At 47.3% G+C, this 16,069-nt stretch overlaps 1 protein-coding gene across 1 annotated transcript; it reads left to right on the top strand.

Annotated features, from left to right (window-relative positions):
• Positions 1–261: 261 nt before the first annotated feature.
• On the top strand, positions 262–15,865 carry LOC101826879 (nmrA-like family domain-containing protein 1). Its single transcript, XM_005071621.3, has 5 exons — positions 262–411; positions 5,934–6,172; positions 8,460–8,706; positions 9,585–9,775; positions 14,745–15,865. The coding sequence occupies exons 1-5, from the start codon at positions 282–284 to the stop codon at positions 14,922–14,924; spliced, it is 987 nt and encodes a 328-aa protein (XP_005071678.2). The 5' UTR covers positions 262–281; the 3' UTR covers positions 14,925–15,865.
• Positions 15,866–16,069: the final 204 nt, after the last annotated feature.

Below are 16,069 nucleotides of genomic sequence, written 5' to 3'. Positions count from 1 at the left end.
TAGGCCTCCCTGGGCACCTAGACTCAGGCACTTTCTGACATCTGGGTCTGGGTAAGGTATTTGCACTCCTTCAGGTACCAGCTGGGCTGGAAAGTTAGCTCAGAACAAACAGGCCATTTAATTGTGTGCGTGTGCAGATCTCATATTTAGGGCAAGGGGTACAAAAGTGTCCATTGCCAGGCCTGCTCTGTATGAGTCATTACTGGAAAAAAAACGGCAGAGTCAGAGTGGTGGAAACAAGAAAGCTTCAGAAGGGGCGTGGTGTTCCCACCTGCTTATAAATGTCACTCCAGGAGAGAAACGGCACTTCCCAATTTGTCTCTGCTGCCCAGATCCGCTCCCCTCCATCACCTCTTTCATTGCCTGGGAACATGGCCAACAGGAAAATAATCGCAGTGTTTGGAGCAACAGGTAAGAAAAAGTTGTTGTCTTCTTGTTGTTTTTCAAGTGTTCCTCTGCATATCGATGACAGAAAATGCATGCTAACTTTGCTTGCTTTTCTGATTTTCAGGTTTTACCTTTAGCCCAGGGGGTGAGCAGAACCAACAGCCCTCAGAAGGAAACTGAAGGGAATCTTGTACTTAATGGTTTTGATGTGAGCAGGTCAACCTGACTGTAAAAAAAAATCTTAGAAACATAAAGATAGCTGGCAGCACAACTTCCCTATCACCAGCTAACTCTTTGTGCAAGTCTGTTTTGAAACTGAGCCGTGTGTGGAGTACCTTTCCCACTCTTTGCCAGATAAGCTACCAAAGCAAGTTGGAAGCAGGGAACAGGCAGTGCTGACCACCACCTTCTTGACTGGAAGTGAGAAGCCAGTGCCTTTTAACGAACCTCTGCTTTCCAGTATTCCGATAGCTTGAGCTATCTTTACCAATTGTTTGTTAATAAAATCAGTTCAGACCTATACCCCCAGCCTCTTAATGATCCCTTCGAAAATGTCAGCATATGGCGGCTCAATCCAAGGAAAATACAGTCTTGTGTAATGTCCTCCAAAATCCCGCCTCTCCAGTGAGAACTCCTGGTACACCGGCTTTCCTTGCTGCTCGTCCTTTTTCTTTAGTTTATTGTAGTGTGTGTGTGTGTGTGTGTGTGTGTGTGCGTGCGCGCGTGTGCAAGAGAGAATTGTGCAGGTTGTGATCCTGGGCTGGACAGCAAGCACTTCACCCACTGAGCTATTCTGCTGGCTCTTCCGTGCTGTTTTGCAAACACACACCGCTGTAGCAGCAGTTAGGGCTCCGTGCTCTAGCCAAGTCACCCTCTGGACCCCTCCCTACCTTGACCCGTCTTTCCTGTCTTCCCACACTAGAAAACAGGCTCCACATTGCCAGGGAGACAGGTTATGGATGTGCCAAAATAAAAGACAACAAAGAGAAGGGAGAGAAAGCAGACTGGTGACTTTCTCAGTGGCACACGCCTTTAATCCCAGCACTTGTGAGACAGGCTGATCTCTGTAAATTCAAGGCCAGCCTGGTCTACCCATAGACAGTGCTGTGCCAGACCAGCCAGGGCTACAGAGGCCCTATCCCCCAAACAAAAGAAAAGCAGAGTATGGCGAGAATGTTTTCCCAGAGCTCTGGGAACCTTCGTGTGTCGGCCCAGCGCCTGCAGGCTCCAGTCCACTGAGTGCTGTTCTGCTCCACTGCTGTGGAAGGTTCTGGTCTCTGCTCAAACACAGCGTTGAGCAGGTGCCAGCTTTACTGCGTTTGCATTTATGTTCCAGCTGTTACGTTCCAGCTCCCGCAGTTTTTATCTCCAATCTTGTCCGACTGGAGAAAGTTTTTGTTTTGTTTTCGTGACAGGACTTCTGTGTAGTCCTGGTTGTTCTGGGTGTGGCTCTGTAGATCAGGCTGGCCTGGAACTCACAGAGATTTGCCTGCCTTTGGGATTAAAAGTGTGTGCCACCACTGTCTCGTGGTAAATTACTCTTAAAGGATATCCTAGTCCTCCCCCTTAAGTCATTCTGGTTTTTAAATACACTTGTTTAAAATAAAGACCCCCCCAAAAAAAGAAAGAAAGAAATAAAAGAAAGAAAACCAGCCGGGTATTAGGATAATACGCTTTGGACACCCCAGCATTTGGGAGTCAAGGACACTGTGGGTTACATTAAACTTTGTCTCAATGAAAACAAAAGCAGAACGCCAACCAAAACAAAGAGAGGGAGAAAGAAATCAGATGCAGCTGCTTTTTTTTCGGGGGGGGGGCTGATTTTTCAAGACAGGTTTCACGTTATAGCCCTGGCTGTCTTGGAACTCGCTCTGTAGTGGCTGTCCTTGGCCTCACAGATTCTCCTGACTCAGCCTCCTGAGTGCTGGGATTAAAGTTGTACACCACCACTGGAGATGCAGTTTTCCTGAGATTTAGTTTATTACTGTGTTGGCCTCTTAATATCTTCATTTGCTTATTTGTTTGTTTGTTTTGAGACAGGGTTTCTCTGTGTAGCCTTAGCTGTCCTGGAACTCACTCTGTAGACCAGGCTGGCCTTGAATTTACAGAGATCCACCTGTGTCTGCCTCCTGAGTGCTGGGACGAAAGGAGTGTGCCATCACTGCCCAGTAGTATCTTGTAATCTCATTTGTTAATCCTTGGAATGAGCTGCTGTGCTCCTGGCATCCTTGGCAGAAAGGATCTGGCCTTGAACTTACCAAATGCTGGGGTATAGGCAAGCATCACCATGCCTGCCTTTTGTAAAATTGTTCTCAGACTCTCTTCTTGTGGAACCCATTCGATGTACCACTGATTTTGTTGTAATTTAAGAAAAGTTGCTCAACAGAGAAAAATGCCATGCAAAAGAGTTCAAGCAGAGTTTTTTTTTTTTTTTAATTAGGGGAAAGGGATGGTAAAAAGGGGAAAAGGAAGCAGGGAGACCGGCCACTGGGGACAGGAGCAGTGGGAGAGAGGAAAGAGCGGACAGAGGGAGGAGGGGGGAGAGAAAGAGAGGAGGATGGGAGGTGGGCGTGGCCCTTTTATAAGGGAACATAGTGAACAGGCACAGATGGTGCTCTTAGTGGCTACAGCTGAGAACGCATCCTGTTCGAACTCCAAGGGCAGGCCAAAACAAATGCCTGAATACTAACACTCCTCCCTTTTTATTGACTATAAAAAGATGAGGTGTTAGAAAGGGGCAGCAGGTGAGGTGATGAGAATGCCGTGTTCTTGAAATTACTTCCTCCTGACTTGGGGGGTGTCGTTCGTCTTTGGGACCTGGGAAAGCTGGGGTGCTAGCCACATACTGGAGTAGCTGGCCGTTTCACTTTACTGTCCAGGCTCTTCAGAACCATCAGGCACCACCTGGACCTGGCGAGATGCTGTTCAAGGTGGATCCAAGTTGATTCCCTAGGGCTTAAAGTACCCAATCCTTTCCCATCGCCACAGCATCCCCTGGACATGTTTGACAGCCTTGTGCCTCCAGCTCTGTGACCAACAGCTGATAGTCCTGCAACAATAACTGATTAGGAATGGTTAGTGGGTCTCTCCCCCCCAAAAAAAATCCCAATGGGAGCAAGGAGGTATAGATGATGACACAGCTCCCAGGAGTGAGACAGAGCAGTAAGACACAAGGGTTTGCAATTCCTAGCACCCCAGGAATTCAGAGAGGGTTGATTTCAAGACAGGCACAGGCCACTCAGTGAGTCATCATGCAAACGACGTCAAGGGCTCTGAGCCTGTAAGAGACACAGATGCCTGGTACCAGGGCTTTGAGAAAAGCCAGAAGGCAAGGAAAGGACTGTGTTAGAGAAAGGAAGCCACACGCCCAGCTGGGAGGTGGGCGTGGCCCTTTTATAAGGAAACATAGTGAATCAGCACAGGTGGTACTCTCAGTGGCTGCAGTAGAGGGCGTATCCTGTCAGAACTCCAAGGGCAGGTTAGCACAAATGCCTAGGTACTAACAGATCTAATCCTAGAGGAAGAACTTCCATTTTACAAGCTGGCTCTGCCCACGAGCCTCAGTTGGTGGCCAGTAGCAAATTGTTTAGGGGTAAATGAATAGGTAGCCAAAATGTACCAGATGTTTGAGAAAAGCCTCCCCATGAAATTTAAGACTAAAATAAACTGATAAAAAAGAAAACCGAATCAGTTAGAGGGAAGAGAATGGTTAAAAAAAAGAAGAAGAAGAATTAACACCCAAGATGGGCGAATTTTCATCCCAAATACTATCACTGGGCTATGGTGTAGTCTATTGACAGACTATTCACTGGGCTATGGTGTAGTCTATTGACAGACTATCACTGGGCTATGGTATAGTCTATTGACAGACTATTCAGGTCTCAGGATCAGCAGGTTGTGGTGACACATACTTGTAATACCAATACTTGGAAAGTAGAGGAAAGAGGGTCAGGAACTCAAGATTAGCTTTAATACATTGTGAGTTCAAGGCTACTCTGGACTGCATGAGGCCCTGCCCAATAAACAAGCAAGCTAGCAAACAAATAAATAAAAACAAAACCCCCAAAGAAACAAGCTGAGCACGGTAACCACTGGCCCGTAATTCCAGCATGCAGGAATCTGAGACAAGAGGCTTGCTAGAAGTTCAAGGCCAGCCTGGGCTACATAGTGAGTGTTGGACCAATTTAGCAAGATCTTCTGGGGGAAAAGAAGCTGAGTGTAGTATTGAATGTTTTTTTTTTCTTTTTTCCAAGACAGGGTTTCTCTGTGTAGCTTTATAGACCAGGCTGGCCTCAAACTCAGAGATCTGCCTGCCCCCACCTCCCAAATGTTGGGACTAAAAGCCTGAGCCACCACTGCCCAACAAGGTGTTGCATATTCTTAATCCCAGCACTTGAGGGGCAGAGGCAGGTGGATCTCCCCGAGTTTAAGGCCAGCATGGTCTATGTAGATAGTTCCACTTTAGCCAGGACTACATAATGAGACCCCGTCTCACAATAAATAAATAAATAAATAAATAAATAAATAAATAAATAAATAAATGAATGAATGAAAGCAGGCTGCGTAAGCCATGAGAGCAAGCCAGTAAGCAGTGCTCCTCCATGTTTCTGCTTCAGTTGATGCCTCCAGGTTCCTGCCTTGAGTTCCTGCCCTGACTTCTCTCAGTGATGGAGTGTGACCTGAGAGTTGAGGGATGAAATAAACCCTTTCTTCTTAACTTGTTTTTGGTTGTGGTATTTTATCATAGCATTAGAAACCCTTAACAAATTGGTACCAGGATTTTGGAATATTACTATGACAGACCGGAAGATGTGGAAGGATCTGGAAACTTCAGGCTACAAAAACTGCTGAAGGCTCAGCGCTCAGTGAGCTACTATGGGACAGGTTTCCAGTCACTTTGACAGAGAAATCCAAGAGTCAGTAACCCGGCACAGTACCTGGAATATATTACAATATTCAGAGAACACAAATTAGGTGATTAGATGATACTATTACAATTGACCATGGATGACAAAACAACAACGAAAAGGAAAACTGATGGAAGTTTTCAAAATGTTTTATAAATATAGACTACCCTTGGGGAGACATGGCTCAGTAGTAAAGCATTTGATAAGCATATGTGAAACCCTGGGTTAATTACTCAGCACTGGTAAAATATGAAAATAGACATAAATAGTATATATAACTGGAGAGAGAGAGAGAGAGAGAGAGAGAGAGAGAGAGAGAGAGAGAGAGAGAGAGAGAGAATCATTCAAGAGGTGGGAACTAAGAACTTAAAAAACATAATATTTATGTCTGCAAAATAGTATAATTGCCCTTGTTTAACTGGGGGTCTGCACCAGACCATATGGCCAATCTTTCCTCCCGCCTCTCCTGTTCCTTTCCCTCTTATGGCCTAGACAGCTTGAAAGCCGTGGGATACCTAAGGGTCCCTGTGGTGCCTCTAGAGGGGGTCTTTCAGAATAGCTCCCCATGCAGCTGGCATCTCCTAGTGAGATGTTTTTTGTTTGTTTTCTGATTGTGCGCTTCTTCTCCTGACCTTGCAGGGTCTCAGGGCGGCTCTGTGGCCAGGGCCATTCTGGAGGACAACCATTTTGCACTGAGAGTACTGACCAGGGATGTGGCTGGGAAGAAGGCCCTAGTGTTTCAGGACCTTGGTGCTGAGGTGGTCAGATGTGACCTGGATGACTCTGCATCTGTGGAAGAGGCCTTAAAAGGAGTCTATGGAGCCTTTGTGGTGACCAACTTCTGGGACCATCTCAGCAAAGAGAAGGAAGTGTGTCAGGTGGGAGCTGAAGTATTCCTTCTTCCCCTCTAAGTCCCTCCCCTTTTCCCAACCCCTTCTGTCAGTGCTAGTCTCAGTCTGGGCCCCAAAGTAAGCCAGGCTCTGCAACATTCCCCGAGGCACTTAGGAAACACATGCGTGGGAGGTACTTGCCAAGGGTTGGTAAATTAATGTTATATGACAGCTGTTCAAAGCTAAAGACCTAGAGGAGAGCTGCTTGCTATAACCAGCCGTTGAATCTTATTACTGCTTGTAGGTGGAGGGCGGGGATGTCCCACAAACATTGAGGTTACTTTGTTAGCAAATGGGAAGATAAAATATGACCAGTATGTTTGTACTTCAAGCAGGGACTGTGGGGATGAGTTAGTAAAGGGTACAAAGAAAAAGAAACAAGCAAGCAGGTAAGTGAAGTAACAGCTCCAGGGAATGAGGGTTTGTACGGACGTGTGTGCACCTACGGTAACGTGTGCACCTACGGTAACGTGTGCACCTACGGTAACGTGTGCACCTACGGTAACGTGTGCACCTACGGTAACGTGTGCACCTACGGTAACGTGTGCACCTACGGTAACGTGTGCACCTACGGTAACGTGTGCACCTACGGTAACGTGTGCACCTACGGTAACGTGTGCACCTACGGTAACGTGTGCACCTACGGTAACGTGTGCACCTACGGTAACGTGTGCACCTACGGTAACGTGTGCACCTACGGTAACGTGTGCACCTATGGTAACGTGTGCTGTGACTCAGCTCTGTTGTGTGCGGCACTCGATGAGCAGAGACCACACCCCACACAAGAGAGTGGGATGGGGATTAAAAAGGATCGTGCCTTTGCACGGTAGTGGGAGAGAGCTTTGTGTGCAGGTTTGTGTGTGCAAGAGGAGAAGAGAGATAATGCTACATCATTACTGTTAGAAACATACTAGGTAGCTGAGTAAAAAAAAAAGTTGAGCCATGCAGTGTAAACATGTTTTCTCAGGATTAAGGAGCTGAGAGAAGAAAATGCTTACTCTGCAGTGTGTTGGCCTGTAGGGGCAGCGAACTGGCGTTGTTTTGTTAGTTTTTGTTTTTGTGTGGGCTGGCTTTGTACTCACCTGGTAGCCCAGGCTGGTCTCCAACTTACAGCAATCCTCCTGAGTCAGCCTCCCAGATGCTAGAATTGTAGGTGTGAGCCACTACAGCCAGCCAATAACCATTTGTTTTTTGTTTTAGATTATAGGATCTATCTTCCTGTGAAAATTCCCTCTCCCTGCCTCCTTCTCTCTCTCTCTCTCTCTCTCTCTGTGTAAATTTGAAACACTTACCAATTTTTTAAAAAAGTTATGGATAGCATCAGCTACTGGAAGGAATGACAAAATTCAGAAACGTCAATACAGGGCAGAGTTGTCCTGGGAATGTTTGTAGAATTGGTCACGCCACTTCATGCTTACCGCATTAATTTTGGGATGACCTCGTAGTAAGTTCTGGGAGGCGGTGTGCCAGGTGCCCTGCCACTGCGCTCCATCCTCAGCCTCTCTTTTTAAATTCATTTTCATACAGGATCTTACCAAGTTGCTCAAGCTCACTTAGTCCAATCTGTCACCCAGGAAGACTTTGATTTTGTGATCTTCTGCCACAGGCTCCCAAGCAGTTTGGAATTCAGGACTGTACCACTCAGCCCAGGTTCCCTACCTGCCCCCACCCCTTAAAGTATTTCTTGAATTCTTTGTTTGTTTTTCTGAGACATGGTTTCTCTGTATAGCCCTGGCTGTCCTGGAACTCTGTAGACCAGGCTCGTCCCAAACTCAGAGATCCGCCTGCCTCTGCCTTAAAAGTGCTGGGATTAAAGGCGTGTGCCACCACCGCCTGTTGTATTTCTTGAATTCTAATTCTGACATTCACTCATATATATCAGTGCACACACACACACACACACACACACACACACACACACGAAACCTGAACCTAAGGTCATTCATCGCTTCTTGGCTTCACTTCTGACAGCTGTGTGAGACTTTGTAGGCGAGCGTGAGATCGCAACAGTGAAGTAAAGAAAGTGTGTGAAGGAGGCAAGGAGAAAGGCAGAGAGGAGGAGGAGGGAGAGTTGGAAATTTAAAACTAAAACCAAAGAGAGAATCCGTAAGCCAGGTGCGGGGAGGAGAGGGAGGGAAGGAGAGGAGAGTGAGAAATACACCTTTATTTTTGTATGTGTTCTTCCATTTTTCCCACAAAATCCAAATGGTGTGCAGATATCAGAAAAAACTATAAATGTATATTTGTGTGAAAAGGCCTGAATCGTGTCCCTCAGGGGAAGCTGGTGGCAGACGTGGCCAAGCGCCTGGGCCTGAAGCACGTGGTGTACAGCGGCTTGGAGAATGTGGACCGGTTGAGCGGGGGCACGCTGAAGGTGCTGCACTTCGATGGGAAGGGGGAAGTGGAGGAGTATTTCTGGTCCACTGGTGTCCCTATGACCAGCGTCCGCTTGGCGGCTTACTTTGAAAACTTCCTCACTCTGTGGAAGCCAGTGAAAACCTCCGAAGGCTACTACACCCTAGGTAAATGCCCGGTTGCAGTGCCGGCCCAGCTGGTTGCCTGCCTCCTTCCTTCCTTCCATCCCCCCTTCCCTGCCCCCTTTCAGTGCACACACTGGTGTTCTTGGCTCTGTGGGACCTGTTTAGAGGGCCACTGAACAGTCCTGCCCTTCCTCACGGTAGCCACGCCCTCAAAGGCCAAGACTGGACCTGGCCTAGGAAGCACCCCAGGTTATTTTTGCAGCCCACCATGCTGACATTCCCCGTGTGTGTAGCTGACTCTGTGTCCTAAGCTCAGCTTCCTGGTGTCTCTTGGGAACCACTAAGAGTCCTCTCTGGTTTATCTGACCTTCAGCAGCAGGTGAAGACAGAATCCCATCATCAGTTAGTCTCCAGGGACCAAAATCTCCCAGGAGACGGGTCCTCAGCCTGCTCCAGCACAGGCTGCACAGAGCTGATAATCTGTGGGTTAGAGTAGTAGCCACCCCCATACAGGATCCCAAATATTCAGTCTCTACTATGGGAATAGCTGGCATTTCCTAAGGCGCCCCCAATTCTTGTGATCCTGTGAGAGCTAGTGGCCGCATGATTCTGTGTCCTTTCTTGTGATCCTGTGAGAGCTAGTGGCTGCATGATTCTGTGTCCTTTCTTGTGATCCTGTGAGAGCTAGTGGCCGCATGATTCTGTGTCCTTTCTTGTGATCCTGTGAGAGCTAGTGGCTGCATGATTCTGTGTCCTTCTGAGGGCTGCTCCCTTCTCTCCCCCAGGGACCACTTCCCACAGCAGCTGCTTTCACACCTCTTGCTCAAGTGGTTAGATCTGATGCAGTGACTAGCTCGGGGTGGAGAACTTGTCGAGGGTGTGATACTATAACTTATGTTTTTATTTGTTTTTGAAACTAGCACTGCCCATGGGGGACGTACCGATGGATGGGATCTCTGTCGCCGACGTTGGAGCAGTTGTCTCCAGCATTTTTGCTTCTCCAGAGGAGTTTGTAGGCAAGGCTGTGGGCCTCAGCGCAGAGGCCCTGACAATACAGCAGTATGCTGACGCTTTGTCCAGAATTCTGGGGAAGGACATCCGGGACGCAAAGGTGAGTCCCTTGGTTGTTTGAGACAGGGTTTGCATCTTTTTCATTTTTAAAAATTATTCATCTGTTTTATGTACGTGTGTGTACACGCACAGGCCGTACTGTGTGTGCCAGTGTCAGAGGACAACCTGTAGAAGTCACTTCTCACCTTCTGCCACACGTGGCTCACGGGTTAAGCTCAGGTTGTTGGGGGCTTGGTGGCAAGAGCCTTTCCTTGCTGAGCCATCTCATGGGCCCAAGATGGGGTTTTGGTAGCACAGGCTACCCTCAAGCTTGAAATAAATACCCGGCCTCCTCAGACTCGCCCTTGCTGGCAATGCAGCACATGCACGTCTGTCTTCAAAGGTGAATTCTTTGGTGATCAGTGTGACATCGAGATGCTACCTCAGCTAGCATCCCTCTGATCTATAAATCCATTAGATTTGTTGGTGGATTTTGAGGGTGAACCCAGACGGTACTTTCAGAAGAAAGCGAAGAGAGTGATCAGAAACCTTCACCTTCTCTATGTCTCCAGCTTCAGGTTAATTGGCTCATTAAGTAAACTAAATTACTCTGGGGTGGACGGAATTTAGGCTCCAAAGATCAAGGTATAACTTTTTCACCTGAGCTGTTCCAGCTTCTCTCACTGGTTTTCACTGAGGATGGGGGAATGGGGTGCAGGTGGGGGCGGGGAACACAAGGCATTTTAGTCTCTCTCCTCAACTTCCTCACTTGCAGATTGGCACTACAGTGCCCACCTGAGAGTGCCCTGGTGAAAATGGCACAGGCTGTATTTAGAGTCTACCTTAGTGATCAGCACACAGTAGGGACATATCAACTACTATGTGCCCACTGCTAGCTTTGAGTAACTAGGGTGAAAATGTTGGGACACAGAGTCGCAATGGTCATCACTCCAGGTGCCTATGTCATCCAGACTATCTGCCCTGTGGGTGCCAAGAGGATGCTTCATGCAAGAAATGGGTTTCTGGGCCGGAGGGTTGGCTCAGTGGTTGAGAGTCTTGCTGCTGTTCTTTCAAGAGAGCGGGAGCGTGACTCCCGAATCCACACTGGGGAGCTCACAGCCACCTGTAACTCCAGCTCTGGGGGACCCCACATTCCTGCTTGGGCACCCACAAACACACAACAATAATAAAGTAAATCTTTAAAAAAAGGGAATGGGCTTGACTCTCGAGGACACTTAGTGAGCCCACGGTAACAGCGGTGCCATGAGTCCCATGGGAGGCATCTGGTCAAAGTGTGGCAAGGACAGCACTCTGCATACAAGTGGGAAGGGTTGGTATCATCTCCCCACACAGACGTGATGGAGTAGGGGGGTGGGAGAGGCGTTGCTGATGGTGCAGTGACTGAGCAGAACACTTGCAACAGAAACCGTATGACCCACAAAAGTCTCCAGGATTGAAGAGAAGCTGATCTAGGCTGCAGTGATAGAAATGCCTTGACCAAGCAACTTAAGAAGAAAAGGATGACTTTGGCTCACGGTTCCAGGGTACAGCCCAACATTGCTGGGAAGTCACAGCGGTGGGGACATGAAGCAGCTGTTACAGTCTATCCACAGTCAAGAGCAGAGAGCAACACATCCATGCATGCTAGCGACCAGCTTGCTCTTTTCCTTTCATTCAGTCCAGGGCACAGCCAATGAAATGGTTGCCTTCCTTCCTTCATGGTGAGCCTTCTATTTCTACTGAGCCAGTTGAGGTGGGCACAGGCACACCCAACAGGCCAAATTAATCTAGATAATCCGTCGTTGAGATGCACTTCCTTGGTGGTTCTAGATTGTGTTGAGTTGACAGACCAACCACACCATTGTGGTGGTTCACACTCCTGCAATCCCAGCATGGTGGCTCATACTCCTATAATCCCAGCATAGTGGCTCATACTCCTGCAGTTTGGATGGGGGAGTGGGGTAAAGGAATATATATATATATATATATATATATGTCTATATCTATATCATCTATATATCTGGCCAGCCACTCACAGGGGGAGGGGTGGTGGTTGTTTGGACTTCCAATTCATCTTAGGTGTTAGAGGTATAAGGACACTAATAGATATTTTATTCTAGAAAAACAACAATATGTATCACTCAAGACATAAAACAACAATATCTTCATCCAGGTGTGGTGGTACACACCTTTAATCTCCGTGAGGTCAAGGCCAGGCTTGTCTACAGTGTGTTCCAGGACTGTCAAGAATATACAGAAAGACCCTGTCTTGAAAAACAAACAAAGAAACAAAAACCAAAACAAAATAAAACAGCTGTACAGCTGTATCTTTGAAACTTGGGTATCTTTGATACCACACAAAATTTCATAGAGGAAGTAAGTTCTTCCAAGACTAAGGAGTCAGTCCTCTGCTCAAAGGCAGGCTCACCAGAGGTCTCGGAGGATCTTGGGCATAAATATATTTCCCAATGGTTTGTTTCCTGGGGCATTTACATCGGGTGTTGTTTTCTTTTTGTCTTGATAGTTTGACCTGTATTCGGAATAGACAGAGAAAAGGGAAGGCATATGATTAATGGGCTGCGGGTATATTCATTCTTTTTTTTTATTTTTTTGGTTTTTCGAGACAGGGTTTCTCTGTATTGTTTTGGAGGCTGTCCTGGAACTCGTTCTGTAGACCAGGCTGGCCTCGAAATCACAGAGATCCGCCTGCCTCTGCCTCCTGAGTGCTGGGATTAAAGGCATGCGCCACCAATGCCGGGTATATTCATTCTTACGGGACCAATTAATACAATTTTGGATGGCTCCAGATAGTCCAAACATTTTAGATGGATACCTGGGTCCTGGCTGTTCTTGGAACATTTATTTGTTTTCTTATGCAATTGAGGTCTTTCTAGCGCCAAAAATTCCAGGCATCAGGGACTGGAAATTCTACAGGATGGTTAACACTGCTCTGTCTTGATGGTTAATACTAGTCTGTCTGGAAGACAAGCCTGCATTTGCCCTCAGAAGCAAAACACTTAGGCATTATGTTGATTTTGGGAAGGATGCATCTAGCCACAAGGTGGCGCTCCAGCACTCCCAGTTTGGTACCCTTCGGCCTCGAACCTGCCCAACCTATCTAGTCAGAGGGAGCCTTTGGGACTCATCGATTCAGGGTAAACACAAGCCTACCAAACTCCAGTTATTCAGGGCTGCCTGAACTGTCTGTCCAGCCCTGGGGGAAACATGGATCCCTCAGAAAGTGAGCTGCAAGAGAACAGATTTCAAAAAGCCTTTAAAAATCTTTAGCAATAGGTCCCTATTTTATGAGATTTATTAGTTGTCATTGTTGTTCTTTTGCTTAAGTTAGCGATGGAACCCGAATCAAGAGATACATTAACCATGGAGTTTATTAAAGGTGGGGGGAGAGTGAGTGGGGGAGAAGAGAGAGAGAGAGACATGAAGGGAGAGTGGGGGGTGGTGGGGAGAGCGAGAGAGCCAGAGCGGGAGAGGGAGCGGGAGAGGGAGATGCTAAAAGGCAAGAGAGCAAGAGAAGTGAGCAAAAAGCATAAGTGTGTGTGTGTGTGTGTGTGTGTGTGTGTGTGGCGTTTGTCTTTTAAAGGGTCCTTTGCACCTGCGTACAGACTAGCACTCATAGAACCCTGGGCTGACCAGGGCACTGCCTGAGTGCATTCTGCCAGGTTACAGGGGCAGGCCAGCGTAATGCCTGAATCCTTACAGTCATAGATACCAGGTGACAGTGTGACTTAAAGAGACAGATCATGCTCCTAACATAAATTAGTCTGTTTCTAAACTCTAATTAGAAAAATATCTCTCTAAAAACTTTTTATATGTGTCTTGTGTTTGTATGTTCACATGCACGAGGGTGCCCCGGGAAGTCAGCAGAATGGTTCAGTAGGAGTGCGGAGACAGAGAGTCCTGGCTTTTGCAAGAACGTGTGTGTTCTTAATCACGGAGCCATGTCTCTAACCCTTATTTTTCTACTGTCTAACAAATGGGAATTACAGGCTGGCCTTGAACCTCTGCCTCTGCCTCCCAAGTGCTGGGATTAAAGGTGTGTGCCACCACTGCTTGGCCTCACACACTTTCTAAGAATAAGTGAGGGGCTGGTGAGGTAGCTTTTCAGGGGCGGCAGCTGACACCGACCCTGATGACCTGAGTTTGATCCCCTGGATCCATAGGGTGACAGGAGAGACCTGACTGCTGCGGGTCATTCTCTGACCCCCACACTGGTGTTGCACATACATGCATATATACATATATATGTGTGTGTATACATATGTACACGTATACACACATAAATACATGCAAATTTTTAAAATTGAGAAAAAAGTGGAGCTGTAAGGTCACAGTTCATTTCTGCAGGGAGGGCAGATTATATTGATCAGCTCTTAGAGAGGATACCCATGTCTTCTACAGAGGTAGCTGTGCTCCGTTGTTGTTTGGGCCTGCCTGGTCCTGGCAGAGGCTAGAATGATTGAAAGGGAAAAAGCAAATAGATGTCTAACCACGAGGGGAGGAAATGGATGGGTTACCAGCTGATCAAAGGGCCAGCATGACGGGGAGGGAATGCCCAGGTAACCAGGAGGCCGACCATCCTGGGGGCCTGCTGGGGGAATCTGAGGAAATGCAGGCGAAGCACTCTGAAGAGGCTCAGACCTCCCTTAGCCAGGGACCTGCACCTAAGACAGTTGAGCCTTCACGCCGTCAGCTGGCACATGGGTGTACCACCACCAGCAAGGGCTGCAGCTGGAACCTGTGATCAAGTACATCAATAACTCAGCAGAGAAGTATTTGCCTACTTCCGTTGACTGTCACACTTAAAAGACTATAAATAGTTTTGCGTAGTTTGGATCAGAATTTACCATCCAATTAGTTCATCCGTCAGTTTCCTGACAAGCTGTGTGCAGAGGTACTTCAGAGTTCCTAGGATTTTGGAGTTAGAACGTGGGTCTGCTTCACTACTGAGATGAATACATAAAACTGTTGCAAACCATAACGCTTACTGCTTCCTTCCTTTTTCTTAAAAGATCACTCTAGAAGCTTTTGAGAAGCTGGGATTCTCTGGAGTGGAGGAAATGGCCAGTATGTTTCGTTTCTATCAAATGAAGCCTGACCGTGACATCAAGCTTACCCACCGTCTAAACCCCAAAACCAGAAGCTTCAGCCAGTTTATCTCAGAGAACCAGGGAGCCTTTAAAGACATGTGAAGAGCCTCAGGCGCTGAGCTGCATGGCCTCTTGTCCCTCTTGTCCTTGTAACACAATATTCCCCCTTACAGAGCAGCAAGGGTGGGGGGTGACTGTCTATATCATCTGAGGGTTCCCTGTGCCTTCTCTCCTGACACTGCACTGGAGATTCAACACAGCAATTTGATTCTCTTAAAACTTTCCAGATAGTGATTAATGGTGGTAGACCTAATGGTGAATTGAGAAGTCCCAGAATACATTGCCTTCTCCAGATCCTTCTCTCCAAGATCCAAGTTGTCTGAAAAGGCTGGTGTGAGGAACTCGGACCATCTCCCTTAATGTAAATGTGAGGTCACTCAGCTCTCTTCTGAAGGAGGGGTCCCCTTCTGAATCAACACACAGATCTACTCCCTGTAGATAAGGAGCCCAAGCCAGACCAAAGTATGAATACCACCTAAGTCCAGCTTGGTGAACCATGAATTTTATTGGGGTTACTTACTGGAGTGTGGGTGAAGGGTTACTTACAGGAGCAGAAATGACTCAAAGACAGCTGCATCACCAAAGCCCACCCTAGCAAAAGTTAGGAACCTGGAGCATACCTGCACAGCCTGCAGGCAGCTCAATTGTTTTTTATGTCTTCCAGGTGGCTGGGCTGGGCTGAGTCTTTACAGCTTGGCTTGTCTGAGAGCCTTCTTTACAGCTCAGTTGAGCTCCCTCTGAGAGGGACCCAGTGGTTAGTGTTTATCCTGGCAGGGAGGGGCCTAGTGAATCTGGTCAGTTTCAGGGACTTCCTCAAGTTGTTTTGTTTACCTTCCTGCTCAAGAAGCTTCCATGTAGGATGGAACCTTTCAGTATCTGAAGAAACTGTACACACCACTACACTTTTTCAGTGATCTTGTCTTCTTCAGCCCACAACCCCACTCCTGACATGTAAGTGATCAATAAACGTTGATTGAACAAGAGAGTAAATACAGTTAATTGCATAACAATTTATTAGGCTTGGGTTCAATGCCCAGCACCAGGTGGTACACCCCTGTAATCTACTCAGGAGGTAGAAGCAGGAAGATCAGACGTTCAAGGCAGTTATTGGCTACATAGCAAGTCTGAGGGGACCTGGAATACATAATGAAGGGACACTAGCCCACTCAAGCACGTGGCTCTGGCAG

The sequence above is a fragment of the Mesocricetus auratus genome, unplaced genomic scaffold (assembly GCF_017639785.1).
Source record: "Mesocricetus auratus isolate SY011 unplaced genomic scaffold, BCM_Maur_2.0 Super-Scaffold_100008, whole genome shotgun sequence".
Classification (NCBI taxonomy): Eukaryota; Metazoa; Chordata; class Mammalia; order Rodentia; family Cricetidae; genus Mesocricetus; species Mesocricetus auratus.
Note: the sequence above shows the minus strand (reverse complement) of the source record. Positions and strands in the feature narration are given on the sequence as shown.

Coding starts and splice junctions, on each gene's coding strand:
- LOC101826879 (XM_005071621.3), top strand. CDS start 282: ATGTCACTCCAGGAGAGAAACGGCACTTCCCAATTTGTCTCTGCTGCC. Junction 412..5,933: donor CGCAGTGTTTGGAGCAACAG/GTAAGAAAAAGT, acceptor CTGACCTTGCAG/GGTCTCAGGGCGGCTCTGTG. Junction 6,173..8,459: donor AAGAGAAGGAAGTGTGTCAG/GTGGGAGCTGAA, acceptor CGTGTCCCTCAG/GGGAAGCTGGTGGCAGACGT.